A 24,962-nucleotide genomic window follows, 5' to 3' on the forward strand; every position below is an offset into this window, starting at 1 on the left:
TTATCCCTAATCATGTGTCCTGCCTTATTCACTTTAATGTGCTACCATATTTCCTTATACATGTATTGTTATGTTTGTGATAATAAAAGTTACTGTTGAAAAAGTGTCTTCCTTAATATAAAATAAATCAAGAAACACCAGAGTGGTGCAGACTTACTAAGTAAAATGCTTATGCACGTATAAATAAGGTCTCACTCTTAGTAGATGAAAAATAAGAGACAGTACTGCTCTTTGCACTTAATGACAGCCACGAGTATAGTGCTTCACACAAATAAAAAAATACATAACAAAGCAAGTGATTATTAGTGAATCTAAAATGATGAGTTAAAAAAAGAAACTACAGTAAACCTCATAATGTGAGGGTTACCTTCCTGAAGTTGGTGTGTAACACACAACAGCATTACTTGAAGTGAAGATTGGGGGGGGGCAAGAAATAGGTTAACTTTACGGTCACCTCCAAATTTGCAAAACAAAGTATTTTTTTACTATAATACTATATATAAATATACTGGTAAATATAGAGTACAGAATGTCATTTATGGTTTCATGTTGATCTGTCACTGTTAAGATTTGACAAAGTAGAACTGTTTACCTGGAATTACCTGGAGCCGTTCTGAAGGTCAACGCCCCTGCGAGACAGTTCTTGACCAGGTCTCCTATCCAAAATACTAGGCACAGTCAGCAACTCACACTGGAGATATTCTCAAGACCTCTGCAGGCTTAACAATGTAGTAATTAAAAATGAGAAGACAAGTGAATCAGGGCCTGAGCAACCAGGCTGTTACTGCTGGCCACATACGTACCACAGCCTGGTTGATCAGGCATTGACTAGGTATCTGAAATCTGAGTACTTAGTGCTTCAGTTTGAGTAGAAGCTTGTAAACAAGTCAGATGTGTTTTGAATTTCATGTTATACATAGGTTAGCTAGCATTTTCGTTTTATTACAGTGGTCCCTCGTTTTTCATAATCAGTTCCTGGAAGGGTGACTATTATCAAAATTGACGATTTTCAAATCTATTTTCCCCATAAGAAATAATGTAAATACAATTAATCCATTCCTGACACCCAGAAGTATTAAAAACAAAAAATTGTTTTACATGAAATATAGATGTAGTACATACACAATACAATGGGACATGATGAATGAAACATTAACAGCATAACACTTACCTTTGTTGGTGATTCTTCTTAGTGTATGGAAGACTGGAGGAGAGAGATTGTTTTAGTTACTGTTTGGAAGGGAAATCCCCTTTCATCAACACCTCAGGTACCAAGTGCTTTTCTGTGGTTACTTCTCTGTTTCTTAATGCCACTAGGACCAACTTAAGAGTCACTGTACACCTGTGGCACTAAATACTTGTCCAGAGAGCTCTGTTTCTGGTGTCTCTTTAAAACTTCCCTAAAATGGGCCAAGACTTTGTCACTGTACATGTTGCCGACATGGCTTGCAACAGCCTTGTCAGGGTGATGTTTCTCCATAAATCTTTCTATCTTACCCCACATTTCAAAAATCTCCTTAATTTCTGAAGAAGGCAACTTCTTCCATCTCTCTTCCTCCTCCTCTGCAGCAATATTCTGAGCTGCAGTCTGTTGCTGTTCCTGCTGAAGCTCTTGCAGCTCCTCAGTGGTTAGCTCTTCGTTGTGGTCCTCCACCAATTCTTCCACATCCTCCAAACTCACATCCAACCCCATGGAAATCCCCAATGCCACAATAGATTTCACAACTGTCATAGGCTCATCAGGGTCAGCACCAAACCTTTCAAAATCCCTCTTGTGGACACAATCTGGCCATAATTTTCTCCAAGCAGAGTTCAAAGTCCTGGTAGTCACTCCCTCCCAAGCAGTACCTATAAGGCTTATGCAATGGAGGATACTGAAGTGATCTTTCCAAAACTCTCTTAGGGTCAAGTGAGTGTCTGAGGTCACATTAAAGCACCTTTGAAACATTGCTTTGGTGTAGAGTTTTTTAAAGTTTGAAATGACCTGCTGGTCCATGGGCTGGAGGAGAGGAGTGGTATTAGGGGGTAAGAACTTTACTGTGATGAACCCAAACTCCTCCAGAATTAGGTCATCCAAGTTTGGAGGATGAGCAGGTGTATTATCCATTAGCAGGAGGCACTTGAGATCCAATTTCTTTTCCAGGAGGTAATTCTTCACATTAGGGCCAAACACTTCAATGAACCACTCGATGAAAATTTCCCACGTGACTCATGCCTTATTATTAGCTTTCCAAAACACACACAATTTACTCTTCATAACATTGTTTTTTCTGAACACTGGGGTTTTCAGAATGGTACACTAGTAACGGCTTCACTTTGCAATCCCCACTAGCATTAGCATAGAACATGAGCATCAGCCTTTCATAGGCTTGTGTCCTGGTAGTCCCTTTTCCTCCTGAGTAATGTAGGTCCTCTTTGGCATTTTCTTCCAAAAGAGGCCTGTTTCTTCACAACTGAACACTTGCTCAGGTTTCAGTCCTTCAGCCTCTATGTACTCCTTGAATTCACTTACGAATTTTGTAGTTGCAGTTTTGCCTGAACTGGCAGCCTCGCCATGCCTTATCACACTGTGTATGCCATTACGGTTCTTAAATCTCTCAAACTAGCCTTTGCTGGCCTTAAATTCACCAATATCAGTACTCGTTGCAGGCAGTTTCTTTACGAGATCGTCATGCAACTGCCTAGCCTTTTCACAAATAATCAACTGCATAAGACTATCTTCTGCTAATTGTTTCTCGTTTATCCACACCAATAATAACTTCTCAACATCTTCGAGCACTGGTGATCTCATTTTTGTCAGCATATTTACCCCCTTTGCAACAGCAGCTTCCTTGATTTCCTTTTTCTTGGCTATGATGGAAGCTATGGTTATATGGGGTTTGTTATACATCCTGGCCAGCTCTGCCACATGTACGCCACTTTCATATTGTTCAATGATGTATTTCTGACCTTCTTTACCAAAGGCCAGGCACTAGGCGCTTTCTTTGGAGCCATGGTAGCTTATTTAGCAGTTGCAAGCACTAAAATGTATGGAATATTATGAAATATTTCGTATGGACAAGTGAAGGACCGTCACTCACTGGTAAACAATGGCACACTGGCTGGGAAGGGAGGGCAAGGCGGCTCGGAGGCATGTGTACGCTTCCCGAACGAACGACGATTCACGAGTCAAATGACTATTCGCGAGCCAGTGTTTTGACGAAAATAATGTTACAATTATCGAAAATTATGACTATCGAGCCTTGCGATTATCAAGGAACCACTGTATTTGTGCTTTTGGGCCTGAATCCAGACACGGATTAAAAGTATATGTAACTATGTATTATTTTATCAAATGTTTTTGATAGTATTGGCTTGGGATAGAGACTAGCATGATCTTGGTTCTTTTGAATAAGTCAAAAGAAAGTTTGGAATTCAGGTTATTTGTTAAATACAGGTACTGCAATGGTTGGTCATAAATAACAATCTGTCATCAAAAAATTTTGCAAGTGCAGTAATAAAAGAAGGTTGTGCAATTTTGGCAATTTTAAGGAAAACATTTAAGAGATGCTATAAAAAATCACAGTATATTTAAGACAGGAGTTATAATATTTGGCTATGGTTATCACACATAATGAAAGCACAAGTAGAACAGAATATACAGGGTAATAAATTTAAGATGCTGAAATGACAAAATCACCTTCCACCACTGTTAGCATAGTTACACATGATAAACTGATACCATGCCTTAATACTGCCATCATTATAAACTCCTAAGATGTTCAGCAATATTACAAAAAACGCGATTCTAAAAGCTTAAGAGATCTCCAGTGAATACTAGAAAGGACTGCCCTTCTAGCATCCAGCCTGTTACTGGGTTTTCGTAACAATTAGTCAGTATCCTTGTCAAATTATCCATTAGAATTCAATATGATTCAATAGTGCTTCAGGATTACAACTGGTAGGCTACTAACTAGAGAAATTAAAATTTAATAAATTTATTAAGTCTAGAGGTATATTATCAAATTAAATTAAATTAATCACAGTAATCAAAATAATATTAATCACTTCTCTCGTATACAGTATTATTGTGCTGAAAGCACATATCACATTTATAATTCTTAAGTACCGTCTGGTACATTAACATTTAATAAGATATTACAAATATGTACAAGCAAGTTTGTGTGTATGTGTGTAAGTGCTCTAAGTAGTTCGCTATGTCTCACGACTTGACTAGACTTAAACAAGTGACTGACAAAGTCCTCACAAACTAACTTCTTGACCAACTGGCAATCAGAGCAGTCTGCTTGAACAATAAAAAGAATGCTAAGCCCAATAGCAATATAACAAGCAAAAGTGACACAGAATCAGGAACTAGGAGATAATATAATGACACTAAGTAGGGATCATCAGCAGATCCTCCACAAAAGACACACATCTCCCATACTACTGAATCTAAGTTCAGCATAAGAAAATCCCGACTGTGACAGTACACAGAAACCAGTACAAATTAGGTCAGAAGCTACAGCTCAGGACCTGAGTTACTCAGAGTGTCTATGAGACACACAACCTCAGTACAACGTCGAAAATCACTAAGTCTATACAATGTTCTGTGAACAGTCTCTCCAGAACTAACAAGAATAATGAGACAGACGATCTGTCCAACCACCAAGAGAGTCTAGACCAGACTGAATACTTCAGGTGAGGTGAGGACACCCCCCCCCTTGATCACGTGATAGCTCCGTGGATAGCTGCAGCTCAGCAACAGAAGCCGGCAGAGTAACGAGCCACAAGCGATAATTACAGTAGTTAGACAATCAAGACTTGAACTGAGCACATAATAATATGTTACATCCTACCTAACAAAAGGAAACTAAGTCAATGTGAGGGAAAAGTTCAATAGATAGGAGTAGCGAGGGAATATATAGTAACAATAGTTTCATTGCCGGCTACTTGTTAAGGCAGGGTAAGTCAAGCTCCCGCTATTCCCGCCTTTTTTCCCCCACCCCTAAAGTGATAGTTTGTTTGCCGGCTGCTTGTTAACGTAGGGTCTGTCTAGCTCCCACTATCCCTTCCCTTCCCTCTTCCCCCCCCCCCCTCGAAAGGTGACATGTGGGGCTCTGGTCAAACAGTAAATCACTCGACTCACAGCTCCCAACACTACTGTAAGTACCTGCCTGCCTTGTATTCTAGTGGATTTATTGGTTGAAAGCTTCACTTTGGACCAATAATAAACTTAGTCTTTTCAGCCTTGCTCTAAGTTGACTGTTGTAATAATCACCACGTCTTTTAGGTATTGTACTTATCATGGAGAGTGATTATTTAAGCAGTGGGTAACCTGTCTATCTTTTCAGCTTGGATGACAGAGAGGGTCACCTGTCAATCAACGAGAAAAACTGAAGGAGACGGACTAACGTCCTGGAGACGTCCCATATTGGATTTACTTGCCTGTGCACTTGTATGAAGAATCAGGACATAACCCCTCATCATTACAGCAGTCAAGAACCTGATCTCCTGTCATGAGGAAAGATTACTTAGAGCCACTAGAACGAGCCAGTGGGTTGTCACCAACAACTGCGACCCCCCCCCTCCCACATCATCAGCAACGGCTTCTATTGCAACAATACGCAGTCACCAACACCAGACACCCAAGTTTTTAGCGTTGAATTCAGATATCATTTATATTTTTAATTTTTCATTTTCTTTCATGTAGGATCAGTATTTCATATTTAAGTGTTTTATATTTCATATTTCCTAAATAATAAAGTGTTTATATTTGTCAGTTTTTGTTCTTTTTCTATTCATTAATTTTCCTGAGGAGGAGCCAGCCTGAGTAATACTGACTGAAGTTGTTACAGGGCTGAGTAAGCCTTCACAGTCAAATAATAATATAAAGCAATACATTTACGATTTAGCTATTATCGCAAATATAAGCAATATAAAATTATATGAAAAGATAATAATTATATACTGTATATACATAATAATCATTGCAACCCATTCAGGGGTTGCAACAAGCAAATATCCCTAAAAAAGTTCAGGAGAAAAGAATCTATCACTCAGTGTTAGGTTCACATGTCTAAGTGTCCATTGGTGTATATGCAAACAATATAATTAGTATAAAAATATGTATATTTATATTTTACAAAATGCATTTTTCACATCTGAATACTTCCACTGAATAATACATACCTAAGTAGTAGTACAGTATACAGCCTCTCCTTACTTAATGATGGAATTCTGTTCCTAAGAACACGTCGGTAAATGAATTTGTCGCTAAGTGAGGAGCGTACTATAATGGTAGTGGGTTTGTGTCAACCATCTTTGATATTGTTTTAATGTCACCTTTGCACCATTTATATACATTAATAACATGTATATCAGAGCTGATTTCTTCTATTCTGTTTATTGTAATAAACAGAATAGAGGAAATCAGCTCTAATATACATTATTTAGGTATGCATACTAGTCAGAGAGCCAGTCATAAGTCCAAGTCATCAGTTTACAAGTATGTCGCTAAGTGAGGAGAGGATGTATTATATATTAACCATTAATTAATACTACCAGTATGCTTGTTTTGCACTACCATGTTGCAGGAAAAGGCAGTTAAATTTATTAAGTGATATTCATTTTTAATACCTCCTATACTGAGAAACATCCTTATCATTATTTCATCTGCTTTACAGATCATATTGAAAATATTCATGTAAATAGGCAATACCATATTCGTAATTCATCATTTATTCCCTAGTAATGTAATATAAATATGCATTCTCTCCATCCTGTTCATTGTCATTATTCATTTGTTATTCACAGGCATAACATTTCAATCATCAGTATTCACTCACTACATACAACCCCCTATATATCATTGCTGTAAACCCTTCTCAATATTACAGGTCAATCTTTAGCACCTGTTCCATAACATTAAAACATATTTTACTGTAACTAATGCCACACATGCTTCGCAGGCTGTACCTATCAGTTGACCTATCCACCAGTCACTTTTTTTTTTTCCTACTCTTCTCACACCAAAGTCAAAGATTTATTTCCATATGATACAATGTTTGTACAGATTGTGCATGCAGAAAGCCCATGATTATGCAGAGCATTTTGAGCATTTTCAGGCCACAACCTTACAGAAGGAATAAATATCCTTCTTACTGCATCTCTTCCTATAGTATTGGAGATCATCTTATGATTACTCTCTCTCTCATCCCCAGCAAGAGAAATATAATTTTAGTTTTTTTTATCAGCTTTATATTCTGCACACTTTTTAAGGGCATTGCCTTAATGCGAGTGTATGGCTCATAATCCAAGGAATTGGAGCTATTCTCCCTTTCATTAAACTGAATCAGATTGCTTCCCATTTCCCAGGCTCTATACAGCCTCTATGGATTTAGCTCTAGCTCTTTCATGTGAATGAAATCAAATTAAAATACTTTACACCAAAACTAACATAGCAACCTGAACCAATATTACTATAATTGATGTACAGTAATTTAATTTGCCTAGCTTATCAAAGAATCTGCATAACTACAGTTCACCTTTTCACAGTTTTCCTTGGGAGTGGGAGTAACAAATCTTGAAATGATCTGTATTTTGACTTACCCAGGGCTTTCTCTGAGCCAGCCACTGTCATTCTCTGACACAACATTATTTCAGATTACATATACTATTCATCTCTTTCTTTTTTTGTCAGTCACATTTAAAGTATTATTTCAATACATACAGTTTTTATTTGCTGTTCCTAATTTTAGCCTGATTTAAAAAATACTGTGGTCATGATTTTTCCTGAAAATAAGATCACCTAAATGTATAATATTCTCATAATTGAGATAAATAAGTTTCAAAGTATCATTTGATGGTCAAGTGTCTTAATACAAGAGAGTCAGATATGAGACAGAACAAATGTCTATAGTGCTTTCTGTGAAGTTTATATGTGAGATGCCAGGCTTGTCTCAGTTAGGCACATCCCCATCCAATTTTGACTCCACTCTTTGAAGCAAGGATGTTAACCTCCTCCTGTGTGGCCACACAGTTGGACATGACACGGAGAGTCTTTATGGAGACACCATTAGCAGTATTTAGTAGGTGCTTCATGCCTGTGAGAGTTACATCAGATGCTTGAAGAATGACTGAATTGTATTGTTTGTGTAGCCTCTTCAGAACCTCCCCAGCCCAAACAGCACTTGAATCTGTTATGCCAGCTAGCTTGACTACCAGGTGGTGGTTGAAGTGTAATTGAGGTATTTCCAAAGTTTTAGTAGTGGTGCTGATATCAAGAAATAGCTCTAAATATTTTAGTGTCCATTTTCTGGATGGCATGATTTTTACTTTCCAGCGTCTGTGTTTCCTGATGCTGGTATGAAGATTAAACAAGGCTTTAAGGGAAGTAATCCTGATAAATAGTGACTGAACTCTAGTAGCTTTAACAAGTTCTGATGTGAATAGTTCGCTTGCATAGCCTTTAAATTCCAGCAATCGATTGAGCTTGAGCAATGGCACTACATGAGTGTCAATGTCTTCTTGGTTACCTGCAGTATGGAACTGACTGTCAAGGTATAACCTAACTTTACTCTTCCCTATCTCTCCTATTAACATAATAATATTTTGTAGTTCAGAGCACTGGATGAAGCTGGTAGTGTACTGTATGTGAATGACAACCTCACTGGGTGCGGCACCTGTTTCTTGTAATAATTTAAGTTTAGCTTCGATCATTTCTCGAGCATCCCAAGAATTTATAACCCACAGTTTAACTTGGTTAATGAATGAACCCACAATCTGACACACTGCAGGATCTTTCTCGGCCTCCTCCAGGAGTCGCCACCAGATAACGGGGTCGCAGGCTAAGGCTCCCATACAGCTAATTAGGGAACATTTTATCTCGCTGGCTAAAGATGAAGTCATCTTACCATTAATTTTCAAGAGACCAGTAACATACATAATCAGTTCCTGGAGTCTTGAGCACTTGATGTCCTCAAATAGAGGGAAGAGAGACCAAGACTTAGATGCTTCTTCACTAATATACAGCGCTGCTAAAAACTCCTGTCCAGAGCTATGGTGAAAAGAAAAATAATATGAGGTGCCAGTCAAGGTTTCTTTTAAATCACATTTTAAAAAAGTTGACATAGTTTGTATGGGATTAATACCTTCCTTCTCGCATATGTCCATAAGGAAGTTCGCATGATCTTGGCTCAAGTGAAGAACCTCTTCTTTCAGCATGCACCATGCGATGTGACCCAGCTCAAGCAACCATCGTCGCACCTTACGACTGAGAGAGACACTATGCCCCTCCCCAAGGCTTTCCAATCGAGTAGTTAATTTCTTTTGAGACATGTCATAAATATTTTGGTAAAGGCGTGTTGTGGTACTGACAGTAGTTACTTTTAGTGAATCATCACACCACAAAACAAGTAAAAGTGTCAGCGTCAGAGGCAGTGTTAAGTGGTTGCTGAGAGACTCGCAAGCACTGGCTTTGTATACAAAGAAGTCTCTGATCTCATTCTCTCGACGTTTTATGTCCACGTACTTAACAGCAAAGACTTTCTTCACAAATTCATTTTGGCTATCATCATCAAAACCCTCAACTTGCAAAACAATGTGATCTTCTGCCATTTGCATTAGTTCCAAAGTAAATTCAGGCCTGGTGGTTATAATAATGTGGCTGTCTGTAAACTTACTCACAATTTCTCTCACTATAGCTTTTCCTTGGTTGCTTGCTTCATCCATGCCATCTATGACAAAGAGAACATTCATCTCTTGTAAGACAGGAATAATGTCCGACTCGCTAAACAATCGTGATGTATTCTTAAGAAGTTGTTCCCTCAGGAACTGCACGAGTGATCCACAACTTACTGTTCGCATCTCTATACCAATAACAATATCAATAGCTATCAGGCCAGTGACAGCAGAAGACCTCTTGCACCACTCATTCAACAAGTAGCGATAGAGGGAGGTCTTGCCTGCTCCCATAACACCCTTGATAATCACTACCCGAGGAATATACCTTGTCTTCATTTGTGTCACATTTAGAATGTCACTCACCTGAACATTTATTCCATTATCAACTATTCTCAGTGCAGTAAAAACATTGTCAACAGTAAAGTCTGCAAAATTGTTTTCGCTGAGCCACGAACAAGGATTAAGTATCTTGACTTTAGAATAAGTTGCCATTAATTCTTTCCTTCCTTCAGTTATCATTTTAGAATGTTTTTCCTGTCGAAAAAATTCCAAATCTTGTAGATAAGATTGTATATCATTAATTTCCAGTTTTGCATTCACAAGATCTTGCAAGCCTTGTTTTACTTCTGTTATTAAGTCTTTGAGATCTTTTCCAATTAGAGCTGCTGTGCCCTCAATGATCGCTCGACAGACACACTCAAGATCATCCATGCGTTGCCTTAGTTCTGCCTCATTCATTTCCAGATCTTCGTGACATACAGTATTCCTAAGATTCTTTAAATCTCTCAGTTCTTTTTTTATTGGCTCTGCTAGATTACCCAATATCCTTGTGATAATTTTGAAAATAAGTGTAACATCGCATATAAACTCACTATCAAATGGGGCCTTGGACAAGATATCTCTCTCAGAGGCTGTAAAATGCTTATTGATATCACTGTGAGACCATTTAAGTTTCTTGGTGCAGTACTCCTTCAAGGGCAGAGTTCCACAATTTGTGTCGAGGGTTTGGTAAATCATTGTAAAGATTGAGATTAGAACCATCTTTCCAATCTTATTAACTGCCTTAAAGTACTTTCCAAAGCAGAGGTCATGACTGGTGTAATTACCCGGTATCTGGGTAATGGAGGCAACTATAGAAGCCTTCATAGCTAAAAATAATTCTTATAAAAACATCACCATACCAATTATATAAAACTCGGCTATAATCAACTTTACACTTGATGCAAGTGTGTGATAGTTGCATCATCTGAATAATTTGCTGAAATGCAATACAATACAATTAACTGCAGTAAAATATGGTAACCATAAAACTACTTTAGATAAACTTTCGTTTTTCAGTGTCCTGCAAACTGTTAGACACAGTCATGCCTCTATAAAGATTTATGAAAAATAATACTTACTAACCTAGAGTCACTATTAATCACAGCACCATACACTAGTAGCAATTAACACATTTCACATGACCAAGCTTCTGCTTCTGATGGGTCCAGAATGCTGCACACTACAGTGATGAGATCAGGGGACTGTAGGTATCAGAACCAGATAAATGTAGTTGATTAGACCAGAACATCATGCATAACTGGACTGGAGCACCATAGTTGTTGAGACCAGAGTGCTATGCATAACTAGACAAGGTCGTAGTTGAAAACAAGGCACAGTGATGAGGACAGGTCACCTCAGGTAATGATGGCTAGACCTGCAAATAGTACACAGTGAAATTAGCCATATGGTATAGTTATTTATGGGGGTATTAAAACATTACAGCTTCTTAAAACTACATACTTGTATGAAAGACTGATTCTTTACCTCTGTACAGTGTATCTACATATTTTTGAAACTGTGCCAAATTTTTTTTTTTATTAACACATCAGCCGATTCCCACCAAGGCAGGGTGACCCGAAAAAGAAAAACTTTCATCATCATTCACTCCATCACTGTCTTGCTTTACACTACAGTTTATAAAACTGCAACATTAACACCCCTCCTTCAGAGTGCAGACAATGTACTTCCCATCTCCAGGACTCAAGTCCAGCCTGCCTGTTTCTCTGAATCCCTTCATAAATGTTACTTTGCTCACACTCCAACAGCACGTCAAGTATTAAAAACCATTTGTCTCCATTCACTCCTATCAAATACACTCACACATGCTTGCTGGAAGTTCAAGCCCCTCGCACACAAAAACCTCCTTTACCCCCTCCCTCCAACCTTTCCTAGGCCGAGCTCCTACCCCGCTTTCCCTCCACTACAGATTGATACACTCTCGAAGTCATTCTGTTTTGTTTCATTCTCTCTACATGTCCGAACCACCTCAACAACCCTTCCTCAGCCCTCTGGACAACAGTGTTGGCAATCCCGCACCTCCTCCTAGCTTCCAAACTACGAATTCTCTGCAATATATTCACACCACAAATTGCCCTCAGACATGACATCTCCACTGCCTCCAGCCTTCTCCTCGCTGCAACATTCATTACCCATGCTTCACACCAATATAAGAGCATTGGTAAAACTATACTCTCATACATTCCCCTCTTTGCTTCCAAGGACGAAGTGCAACGCTCACCCTTTTCCCCTCATCAGTTCTATGATTCAGTTCATCTTTCATAGACCCATCCGCTGACACTTCCACTCCCAAATATCTGAATACATTCACCTTCTCCATACTCTCCCTGCAATCTGATATCCAATCTTTCATCACCTAATCTTTTTGTTATATTCATAACTTTACTCTTTCCTATACTATTCACTTTTAATTTTCTTCTTTTACATACCCTACCAAATTCATTCACCAACCTCTGCAACTTCTCTTCAGAATCTCCCAAGAGCACAGTGTCATCAGCAAAAACCAACTGTGACAACTCCCACTTTATGTTTGATTCTTAATCTTTTAACACCATGCCTCTTGCCAAAACCCTCGCATTCACTTCTCTTACAACCCCATCTATAAATATATTGAACAACCACGGTGACATCACACATCCCTGTCTAAGGCCTACTTTTACTGGGAAATAATCTCCCTCTTTCCTACATACTCTAACTTGAGTCTCACTATCCTCGTAAAAGCTCTTCACTGCTTTCAGTAACCTAGCTCCTATACCATACACCTGCAACATCTGCCACATTGCCCCCCTATCCACCCTATCATATGCCTTTTCCAAATCCATAAATGCCACAAAAACCTCTTTAGCCTTATCTAAATACTGTTCACTTATATGTTTCACTGTAAACGCTTGGTCTACACACCCCCCTACCCTTCCTAAAGACTCCTTGTTCATCTGCTACCCTACTCTCCGTCTTCCTCTTAATTCTTTCAATAATAACTCTACCATACACTTTACCAGGTATACTCAACAGACTTATCTCCCTATAATTTTTGCACTCTCTTTTGTCCCCTTTGCCTTTATACAAAGGAACTATGCATGCTCTCTGCCAATCCCTAGGTACCTTACCCTCTTCCATACATTTAATAATAATAATAATAATAATAATAATAATATCTTTATTTACTACAAGTACATGTACATGGTATACAGGCCTAGATGACATCAATGACATACTACTAAATAGTAAGCCCCTTGTTATGCTCAGCATTTCGGGCAAATTAGGTCAGTGTCCCTGGATGCGACCCACACCAGTCGACTAACACCCAGGTACCCATTTTACTGATGAGGAACATAGACAACAGGTGTAAGGAAACATGCCCAATGTTTCTACTCTGGCTGGGAATCGAACCCAGGCCCTTGTCGTGTGAAGCGAGAGCTTCAGCCACCAACCACTCCAAAACTATATCCCCACCTGCTTTTAACATTTCTATCCTTATCCCATCAATCCCAGCTGCCTTTTCCCCTTTCATTCTACCCACTGCCTCACGAACTTCCCCCACACTCACAACTGGCTCTTCCTCACTCCTACAAGATGCTATTTCTCCTTGCCCTATACACGAAATCACAGCTTCTCTATCTTCATCAACATTTAACAATTCCTCAAAATATTCCCTCCATCTTCCCGATACCTCTAACTCTCCATTTAATAACTCTCCTCTCCTGTTTTTAACTGACAAATCCATTTGTTCCCTAGGCTTCCTCAAGTTGTTAATCTCACTCCTTAACTTTTTCTTATTTTGAACAAAATTTGTTGATAACATTTCACCCACTCTCCCATTTTCTCTCTTTTTACATTGCTTCACCACTCTCTTAACCTCTCTTTTTTTTCTCCATATAATCTTCCCTCCTTGCATTACTTCTCCTTTGTAAAAACATCTCATATGCTAACTTTTTCTCCCTTACTACTCTCTTTACATTATCATTCCACCAATCGCTCCTCTTCCCTCCCGCACCCACTTTCCTGTAACCACAAACTTCTGCTGAACACTAACACTACACTTTTAAACCTACCCCATACATCTTTGACCCCATTGCCTATACTCTCACTAGCCCATCTATCCTCCAATAGTTGTTTATATCTTGCCCTAACTGCCTCCTCTTTTAGTTTATAAACCTTCACCTCTCTCTTACCTGATGCTTCTACAGTGGACCCCCGCATAACGATGGCATCGCATAGCGATTTTTCCGCATAACGATTACTTTTATCGCAAAATTTTTGCCGCGCATACCGATTAAAAACCCGCATACCGATTTTCGTCCGAGACGCGTCCAATGTGCCCTCAGCCAGCCTCACATGTGCCGCTCCGTCCCATTGTTTACCAGCCAGCCTCCGCGGTAACATCCAAGCATACACTCGGAATATTTCGTATTATTACAGTATTTTCGGTGCTGTTTCTGGAAAATAAGTGACCATGGGCCCCAAGAAAGCTTCTAGTGCCAACCCTGTGGTAAAAAGGGTGAGAATTAGTATGGAAATTAAGAAAGATTTTGAAGGGTTTGGGGCTAACCCTGAGAAGCCTATGCCAGTTGTGGAATCCATTGTGCCTACTTCAAAGATTAAGGAAATGTGTGCACAGTGGGTTGAACTGCAAACCTTTATGGATGAAAATCACCCTGACACAGCTGTTGCAAGCCGTGCTGGTGACTATTTCAATGACAATGTTGTGGCCCATTTTAGACAAATCGTAAAGGAACGGGAGGTACAGAGCTCTATGGACAGATTTGTTGTGCGACAGAGGTGCAGTGACTCTCAAGCTGGTCCTAGTGGCATTAAAAGAAGAAGGGAAGTAACCCCGGAAAAGGACTTGCTACCTCAAGTCGTAATGGAAGGGGATTCCCCTTCTAAACAGTAAGAAGATAATGCTCTCCCCTCCTCCCATCCCATCAATCATCACCAGATCTTCAATAAAAGTAAGTGTCATTTAATTGTGCATGCCTTTTTCAGTTTGTGTGTATTAAAATTAACATTTCATGTGGTAAAAAAAAATTTTTTTCATACTTTTGGGCGTCTTGCACGGATTAATTTGATTTCCATTATTTCTTATGGGGAAAATTCATTCGCATAACGATTATTTCGCATAACGATGAGCCCTCTTGCACGGATTAAAATCGTTAACCGGGGGTCCACTGTATTTTCCTTGTACATGTATTCCATCTACCTTTTATTCTCACTGTAGCTACAACTAAAAAGTGATCTAATATATCTGTGCCCCCTCTGTAAACATGTACATCCTGAAGTCTACTCGACACTTTTATCTACCAATACAAAGTCCAACAAACTACAGTGGACCCTCGACTAACGCTATTAATCCGTTCCTGAGAGCTCATCATTAGTCAAAATAATCGTTAGTCAAGTTAATTTTCCCCATAAGAAATAATGGAAATCAAATTAATCCGTGCAAGACACTCAAAAGTATTGAAAAAAAAAATTTTAACACATGAAATATTAATTTTAATACACACAAACTGAAGAAGACATGCACAGTTACATGACACTTACCTTTATTGAAGATCTGGTGATGATTGATGGGATGGGAAGAGGGGAGTGTGTTGATGGTCTTAGTGTTTAGAAGGGGAATCCCCTTCCATTAGGACTTGAGGTGGAAAGTCCTTTTTCGGGGTTACTTCCCTTCTTTTAATGCCACTAGGACCAGCTTGAGAGTCACTGGACCTCTGTCGCACAACATATCTGCCCATAGAGGCCTGTACCTCCCGTTCCTTTATGACATTCCTAACGTGTTTCACAACATTGTCAGTGTCACCATTAAACACTTGTTCAGGTTTCAGTTCTTCACTGTCTATGTACTCCTTGAATTCCTGCACATATTTTTCAGCTGCTTTTTGGTCCAAACTGGCAGCCTCACCATGCCTTATCACACTATGTATGCCACTACGATTCTTAAATCTCTCAAACCAACCTTTGCTGGCCTTAAATTCACTCACATCACCACTAGTTGCTGGCATTTTTCTAATTAAATCGTCATGCAACTTCCTAGCCTTTTCACATATGATCGCTTGAGAGATGCTATCTCCTGCTATCTGTTTTTCGTTTATCCATACCAATAACAGTCTCTCAACATCTTCTATCACTTGCGATCTCAGTTTCGAAAACATAGTTGCACCTTTGGCAAGAACAGCTTCCTTGATTGCCGTTTTCTTGGCCACAATAGTAGCGATGGTTGATTGGGATTTTGTGTACAGCCTGGCCAGCTCGGAGACATGGACTCCACTTTCATACTTAGCAATGATCTCTTTCTTCATATCCATAGTAATTCTCACCCTTTTTGCTGTAGGGTTGGCACTAGAAGCTTTCTTGGGGCCCATGGTGACTTATTTTGCAGGTGCAATCACTAAAAAGGCTGTGATAATATGAAATGTTCTGATTGTATGCTTGGAAGCGACCGCAGTGGCTGGCTGGCTAGTAAACATTGGCCAGAAGTGGACGTGTCTCAGATGGAAGGAATAGTGTTGGTCGAGTTTTTTAGCGCTAATCGAGGCAAAATTTTTGCGATAAAATGTATCGCTAGTCAGATTTATCGTTAATCGATGCCATCGCTGGTCGAGGGTCCACTGTACTGTCATTACGCCCTACATCATATCCTGTATGTATTACCTATAACTAAACCCCTTTCTATACAAAGTTCAATCAAAGGGCTCTCATTATCATTTACACCTGGCACCCCAAACTTACCTACCACACCCTCTCTAAATGTTTCTCTGAAATGTATGTACATTAAATACTGAAAATCATTTTTTTAGCTAAGGGTAAGCTGAACATCTGCCTTCTTTTTTTTGTCATCTGGGCCTTATTAACTATAAATCTGTTTTATTAGCTTATTTATTTTCAAATGGTATGCAACAGGTATTTTGTACACTAAGTGTCAATTTGATAGGCATTAACCTCGTGTAGACGTTCTTGAGTTTATTGCTTACTGTGTCGCAGGTGTTATGATAATTGTCTGAAAATACTAAAGTAGTGTTGCCTGCAAATATTATTTTCTTCAATTTTTTTTTGTGGGGGGGGGGAGGTTTGGATATGGGAAACTGCACTTTCATCACTATGTTTTAGTTGCACACAACTGCAAGTGGGCCCTTCATGGAGGGATGTTCACCACCTTTATGATGTATATATCCCATATGACTCCTATGGGTTATATGGGGTATTTTGGAAGAATTTAAGATAAGATAAGATTTCGTTCGGATTTTTAACCCCGGAGGGTTAGCCACCCAGGATAACCCAAGAAAGTCAGTGCGTCATCGAGGACTGTCTAACTTATTTCCATTGGGGTCCTTAATCTTGTCCCCCAGGATGCGACCCACACCAGTCGACTAACACCCAGGTACCTATTTGCTGCTAGGTGAACAGGACAACAGGTGTAAGGAAACGTGTCGAAATGTTTCCACCCGCAGGGAATCGAACCCGGGCCCTCCGTGCGTGAAGCGGGAGCTTTAGCCACCAGGCCACCGGGCCAATGATGTATAGGACTAAAACAGGGCCAATTATAAGACAAGATTTTGCTTGCATTTTTAACCTCAGAGGATTAGCCACCCAGGATAACCCAAGAAAGTTAGTGCGTCATCAAGGACTGTCTGTTTTACTTCCATTGGGGTCTTCAATTTTGTCCCCCAGGATGTGACCCACACCAATCGACTAACACCCAGGTTCCTACTTGCTAGGTGAACAGGACAACAGGTGTAAAGAAACATGTCAAATGTCTCCACCCCACTGAGAATCGAACCCAAACCCTCAGCGTGCGAGGTGAGAATTTTGCCAACCAGGCCACGGGGCCCCGTATGCTGCCTCGAGTACAATGTTTAATGACAGAGTTAATTAATCTGTGTTGTAGTAGTTTCAAAACAATGACATTTTCATTCTCTCTCTCTTCGGCAACAAAATATGCAAAACAACACCTGTCACCAGCATCTTATTTATCACCTTGCTGATGAAGGACTCGTGATTTGAAGGATATTGGAGCTATGCTTTCCTTCCTCAGATCAAACCTGATTACCTCTTATTCTTCGGGTATTTTATGGCCCCCTATGGGTTTAGTTCTTCCCTATACAGTGGACCCCCGCTTAACGATCACCTCCCAATGCGACCAATTATGTAAGTGTATTTATGTAAGTGCGTTTGTACGTGTATGTTTGGGGGTCTGAAATGTAAGTAAGTAAGTAAGTAAGTTTATTCAGGTATACACAAATACAGTTACATAGAATTATCATACATAGCAGCATATGTGTAGAGAACCTAGGATAACCCAAAAAAGTCAGACAGAGTGACTTATTTCCATTGGGGTCCTTTTACTTTATTATAATAGAAAGGTTATAATATTTTCTTATTATTCTACAATGAAGATAACATCTTATTATCATACTAAAAAGACTATCTACTACACCAAGGTCATTAAGACTATCTACAATACGAGGGTCATTACTAGGAATAAGGTAAAATTTACACGTATGTTAGCTAAAAAATAGAAAATCATTCCCCTCCCTTTCTGTAGCTACATTCATCAGACACCTTTTGGCACTCTTCTTGAACTGGTTCATGCTATGACTGGCTTTGACATGTGCGGGCAGTCTGTTCCATTCCTTTATTGCTGTACAATAAAAGGTGTTTGAAGCCTGGCCACTGACTGTGGGTACTACAAAGTTGTGCTCTCTCCCCCTAGTACTATGATTGCTTTGGTTCCCAACCTTGACAAAATTGACAGTAAGATATTCTGGACATTGTTTGTGAGCAATTTTATAAACATGATTTAGCTTCAGTTGTTTTACTCTGTCTTCAACATTCAGCATATCCAAAATGGAAAATGGACTAATCTACTTCACAATATTCCTTATGGGAACAAATTCGGTCAGTACTGGCACCTGAACATACTTCTGGAATGAAAAAATATCGTTAACTGGGGGTCCACTGTACATCAAAATCAAAATTTTATTTCTTTGTAAAGGTTACAATGTGTGTTTACATTTCATAACTTGACTGTTACAAAGAAAGCCACTATCATGATGAGGCATTTCAGGCAGACTTAACCTAATACAGTGGTACCTCGAGTTTCGAACAGCTCCCAACTCAAACAATTATGTAAGTGTATTTTTGTAAGTGCTTCTGTAAGTGTATTTTTGGGGGTCTGAAACAGACTAATCTAATTTACATTATCCTTTATAGGAACAAATTCATTTGGTAACTGCACTCGAACAGCCTTCTGGAATGAATTATGACCAACACTCAAAGTACCACTGTACTTAAAGATTACTTGAGTCAAGACAGGTAAAGACTGGTAGATTACAAATATTCAATATTTTACTCTATTATTAATATGAGGTAGTACAATTTATGATAAAAACATACATTCATTTTGTGAAAATGAATCGCATTTAAGGTGGCACTTTATCATGCTGTTGCACTCCATGAATAATAATAATAATAATAATCTTTATTTTTACAAAATATATGATACAAATGATATAGACCTAGTTGACATTACTGACATACAGTACTTTATACAAAGCTCCTGGTTATGCAGAGCACTTTGGACCATCTAAGTAATCTTGTTCCCCGGGATGCCACCCAGAACAGATGACTAATACACCAATACCTACTTACTGCTACATGAACAGGGACAGCAGTTAAAAGGAAACCTGCCTAATGTTGCACCTGTGCCACAGATTAAGCCTTATTCCAAAAGTTATATTATAAGAACTAAAGCTAGCTATATTTCCATTGATGTATTCCATTACATGGCATAGACTGCGTAAGGTGAAAACCTGATAAATAATACTGACAAAAATATTCTGGTCCCAGGGCCAGAATATTTTTGTAATAAAATGTCTGAACTGTCTGATCATTGGTTACATGAGGTAATGAAATGTGTCAGCCTGAGCTGGGAGACTAAGAGATTAGGGGTGTCTTTAGGAGGGGCAAATGGAGGGTGTGATAAACCTTCTTAGCCCCGAGGATAGTGTTAACACTAAGAGACAACATAATAAGTGTCAGGGGAACCCAAGTCTGTTTGACTCCTCCCAGTGTACATAAGGGGGGATTAAGAATAGACCCCTGGCTGTCTTCAAGAGAGAGCTGGACAGGCACCTAAAGTCAGTACCTGACCAGCCAGGCTGTGTTCGGAAATCGGTTTGTATGCGGCTAGTAGTAACAGCCTGGTTGATCAGGCCCTGATCCACTGCAAGGCCTTGGTCACAGACTGGCCCACGGAGGTGTTGACCCCCCAGAACACCCTCCAGGTATACCAACACCCGAGAAAGCCTGTTCACAGAATACTAGATGCTCAATATTATAACACACCTGTCAGGTGCTCCCCACTCCTATAACACACCTGTCAGGTGATCACCACTCCTATAACACACCTGTCAGGTGATCACCACTCCTATAACACACCTGTCAGGTGATCACCACTCCTATAACACACCTATCAGATGTCTACCATTCTTATAACATCTCTCAGTTGCCCACCATTCCTATAACATCTATTAGGTGAACACCACTCCTATAGCACACCTCTCAGGTGCCCAGCATTTTTATAACACACTTGTTAGGTGTCCAGTACACCTATAACAAACCTCTTAGGCGGTTACTGCTATATCACCTGTCAGGTGATCAATACTCCAACACCTGTCAGGTGACCATTGCTCCTACAACACACCTGTCAGGTGACCACTACTACAACACACCTGTCAGGTGACTATTACTCCTACAACACACCTGTCAGGTGACCACTACTACAACACACCTGTCAGGTGACCATTACTCCTACAACACACCTGTCAGGTGACCACTACTCCTACAACACACCTGTCAGGTGACCACTACTACAACACACCTGTCAGGTGACCATTACTCCTACAACACACCTGTCAGGTGACCACTTCTCCTACAACACACCTGCCAGGCGACCACTACTCCTACAACACCTGTCTGGTGACCACTCCTACAACACTTGTTAAGTGACTACTACTACACCTGTCAGGTGACCACTGCAACACACCTGACAGGTGCCCACGAGTGTTCTGAAGTTTGGAACATTTGATAATGTAATGAGAATGGAAGGTATCAAGAGAGACAATTTCAGAACTGATTCTTCTAAGGAAAGTTGTGTATATGGGAAGCTTGAACAAGACGGCGACTGTGAAGGTTAAAAGTAGTGTAGACAGTTTTAGTAGAGGACCAGTAAATAGGGTGATCTCTAACATGACAGATCAAAGTCATGTTTAACATGACAGATCAAGGTCATCTCTAACATGACAGATCAGTCATGTCTAACATGACAGATCAAAGTCATGTCTAACATGACAGATCAAAGTCATGTCTAACATCACAGATAAGTCATCTCTAACAAGGGCCCCTCAAGGAAGGTTCCTTGATGTTGGTGAGGGGCTCTTGATTTAGGGAATTGGATCTGTGCTCCAGTTCCCCGAATTAAGCCTGAATGCCTTCCACATCCCCCCCCCAGGCGCTGTATAATCCTCCGGGTTTAGCGCTTCCCCTTGATTATAATAATAATCTAACAAGGGCGGGACCGAGGCAGGTCCTAACCTTCTTCCTCCTTGCCTACATATACCGGCCTCCTCACTCTCTTGTCAGGTCACAATCTCCGGAGTCTTTCAAGCTCTCGAGCTGCGGCCCGAGTGCCAGGAATGGCACCGTGTCACCGTGCCCCTGTCATAGGGTCGTGCACCGTGTCACCGTGCCCCTGTCATAGGGTCGTAAACGGTTCATCACGTGTACACGACCCGACTATCCTTAGGGAGCCAGTGTAGATTAGATTAGATTTTTTATTTTGACAAATTACATGGTTGTACAGAGGAATATAATAGTTGGATATACATGCCAAAAGCCCCTCTGTATGCTGAGCATTTCGGGCAAACTTAAAGATTAACTTAAGAATGGTAAAGTAATAATACATAGTTCATATGGTTATTAGATGAGTTAGAGTAAGTACAGGAGAATTAAATATTATATCAGGTGATGCTACATGGTTTTGATAAGTAAGTTTATTCAGGTGCCAGGTCACCACATGAAAAAGACCCAGGCCAGGACCCATCCTGGCAAACCTACACAAACATGATCGCTTGTCAGGTGTTCAACACACCTCCACTCAGGTTGCAGCTTGAGTGCCAGGAATGACTCAAATGAAGTTGAAAGACACACGTACTCTTATCATAGGGCTGCCCCCGCACCAGGAAATAATTTCCCAGATAAATATAATCCCCAAGCTACTGTATGCTGATGTAAGTGTTCAACAGGTTGAAATTTCCTTGGTGTTGTAAGATAAAGGAACCGTAAACATGAATGTAGGTTCTACTGTTTTAATGAAAAGAGTATCAGTCTGATGTTCAATTTGTTGTAAATAATAATAATAATAATAATAATAATAATAATAATAATAATAATATATTTACTACAAGTACATGTACATGATATACAGTCCTAACTGACATCAATGACATACTACTACAGTATATAGAAAGCCGCTTGTAATGCTGAGTATTTCGGGTAAATTTGGTCAGTTTTGTCCCAGAATGCGACTCACACCAGTCGACTAACACCCAGGTATCCATTATTATTGATGGGGGAACATAGACAACGGGTGTAAGGAAACACGTCCAATGTTTCTACCCTCGCCGGGAATCAAACCCGGACCCTCGCCGTCTGAAGCGAGAGCTTTTGCCACCCCGTGGCCTGGTAGAGGAAACTGCAACCCAATTATGACCAATGTGTTTTTTAGCGGTAAAAAGATCAATTTTTTGAGATTGTATTCCATACTGTATTGTGTACACTAACTGTATGTAGTAATTGTCAAATATGAAACGACTAATATTTCTTTCTAGTGCTGCAACAGTGCTTAGCAGTCTGATAAAGACCCATTGTGATCTCTGTAATATATATTTTTGGGGGGCTACAGCTCAGTATAAGCTGTGTGTGCACAATATACGACATAACATAACTGGGAGTATATCGTGGGTTCGAAATCCCGCCTACAGGGAGGTTGATATTTGTGAATTTTCAGTTCTTGTGATTTGAAAATTTAAATAAATAAATAAATATATTATATATATATATATATATATATATATATATATATATATATATATATATATATATATTCATACATATGGTAGGTGAACAGGTATAAATAAATATGCCAAATGTATCTACCCAACCTTGTATATCAATGTTCAGAATCCCAATTACACCAGTTTAGGTTAATAAACTGAAGTAGCACACATCACCTACCTGAAACATTATTTTTGCAATTCCCCTGAGAATTCCAATAAACATTCTTCTTGAGGAGTTTCCATCCAGCTTAATATTTTCCCGACCACAAGCTGGGTAACTCCAGCCATTAAAACATTCACTATATATACCCTGGGCCACACCTTTCACTTCTAAATTAACACTGCTGAAAAGAGACCAGGTTCTGTACACACAGATTTTAGTTGCTGTTATGGCATCTATATCACAGTTAGACTTCCTAGTTGTAATAAGAGTATCCTCAAGGTTCCTGGAGCTTATCTCTCCAACATACTGACTCAAGGTGACTCTTCTTGCTACTGAAGAAATATTATGATACGTAGTAACCTTTACGTCGTCCTGTCTGCTTTTTCACATTAATATTGCTCGTATGTAACTGTTATCACCAGAGAGAACGATTAAGTTTATTGTTCTTGATACTCTAGATAACTAGAGAAAACAAGCCTATGCATCTTACATATAAAATTTGAGGTTTTAAAAGCTTGCATAATACTAGTCGGGACCTGTAGCTGTGTTGTGTCATCTTGTGAGAATGATTTAGGTTCTAGGGTAAACCCATGGATAAGTAGTAGTAGTAATACCCGTCAGTATTAATGAATGTAATGTAATGGTTATAAATGACCATAATTTTTAAAGGGGTGGACCGGTAAGCCAGCGGAAGGCCTCGGTCAGATGACCAAAAGCTCAAAGGCGGGTCATCATCCAAGACCTGCGTCAGGAAACACTTGTCCTGTTTCCTGATGGCCTTTACCTAATCTAACCCTCAATATTTTCTTTATTTAATGCTTGTTTAGCTAATTCTTCAGCTTTGTTATGCTCCTGGAGGCCTATGTGTACCTGGAGAGGCTTGTGAGAGGGAATCCACAAAAGCTTAATTGTGATCTCATAATAATTTGTGTATATCTGTGCCTAGTTTCATACACAAGTATGTTACATTTAGGTCTCTTGAAGTACAACAGTACAGATAGGAACTCGCAGATCCATTATCCATAAGATTTTTAGCCCAGGAGGGTTAGCCACCCAGGATAACCCAAGAAAGGCAGTGTCATCCAGGACTGACTTATTTCCGTTTTGACTCTCAGTTTTGTCCCACAGGATGCGAAATGACTAACTTTTCCTTTTTAATGATGCAACAATGTTCAGTGGGGTCTGATAAAGGCCCATTGAGACTTCTGTTATTCTGTTTTTTTCGCTGCCGCTCACAGGATGAGCTGCGGGGGTCGATTCATAGCTCCTGGCCCCGAACGTTTACCTGGAGAGAGTTCCGGAGGTCAACGCCCCCGCGGCCCGGTCTGTGACCACGCCTCATAGTGGATCAGGGTCTAATCAATCAGGCTGTTACTGCTGGCTGCACGCAATCCAATGTACGAACCACAGCCCGGCTGGTCAGGTACCGACTTTAGGTGCTTGTCCAGTGCCTGCCTGAAGACAGCCAGGGGTCTATTGGTAATCCCCCTTATGTATGCTTGGAGGCAGTTGAACAGTCTTGGGCCCCTGATACTTATTGTGTTGTCTCTTAACGTGCTAGGGACAGCCCTGCTTTTCTTTGGGGGGATGTTGCATCGTATGCCGAGTCTTTTGCTTTCGTAAGGAGTGATTTTCGTGTGCAAGTTCGGTACTAGTCCCTCTTGGATTTTCCAGGTGTA

General features: G+C 39.8%; 1 protein-coding gene across 3 annotated transcripts; it reads right to left on the reverse strand.

Moving 5' to 3' along the window:
* Window positions 1-6,092: 6,092 nt before the first annotated feature.
* On the reverse strand, window positions 6,093-23,614 carry LOC128692939 (uncharacterized). Of its 3 annotated transcripts, none has more exons than XM_053782309.2 (2): window positions 23,299-23,614; window positions 6,093-11,359 (listed from the first exon to the last, which is right to left on the reverse strand). In XM_053782309.2, the coding sequence occupies exon 2, from the start codon at window positions 10,807-10,809 to the stop codon at window positions 7,945-7,947; it is 2,865 nt and encodes a 954-aa protein (XP_053638284.2). In that variant the 5' UTR covers window positions 10,810-11,359; window positions 23,299-23,614; the 3' UTR covers window positions 6,093-7,944. The 3 variants fall into 3 exon arrangements, with proteins under 3 accessions (XP_053638284.2, XP_069948095.1, XP_053638285.2); XM_070091994.1 differs by lacking the exon at window positions 23,299-23,614 and adding an exon at window positions 20,916-21,006; XM_053782310.2 differs by lacking the exon at window positions 23,299-23,614 and adding an exon at window positions 20,150-20,298.
* Window positions 23,615-24,962: the final 1,348 nt, after the last annotated feature.

This window comes from Cherax quadricarinatus, chromosome 38 (genome assembly GCF_038502225.1).
Source record: "Cherax quadricarinatus isolate ZL_2023a chromosome 38, ASM3850222v1, whole genome shotgun sequence".
Taxonomy (NCBI): Eukaryota; Metazoa; Arthropoda; class Malacostraca; order Decapoda; family Parastacidae; genus Cherax; species Cherax quadricarinatus.

Bases quoted from the DNA above. Each gene is read 5' to 3' on its own strand.
- LOC128692939 (XM_053782309.2), bottom strand. From the start codon at position 10,809: ATGAAGGCTTCTATAGTTGCCTCCATTACCCAGATACCGGGTAATTAC.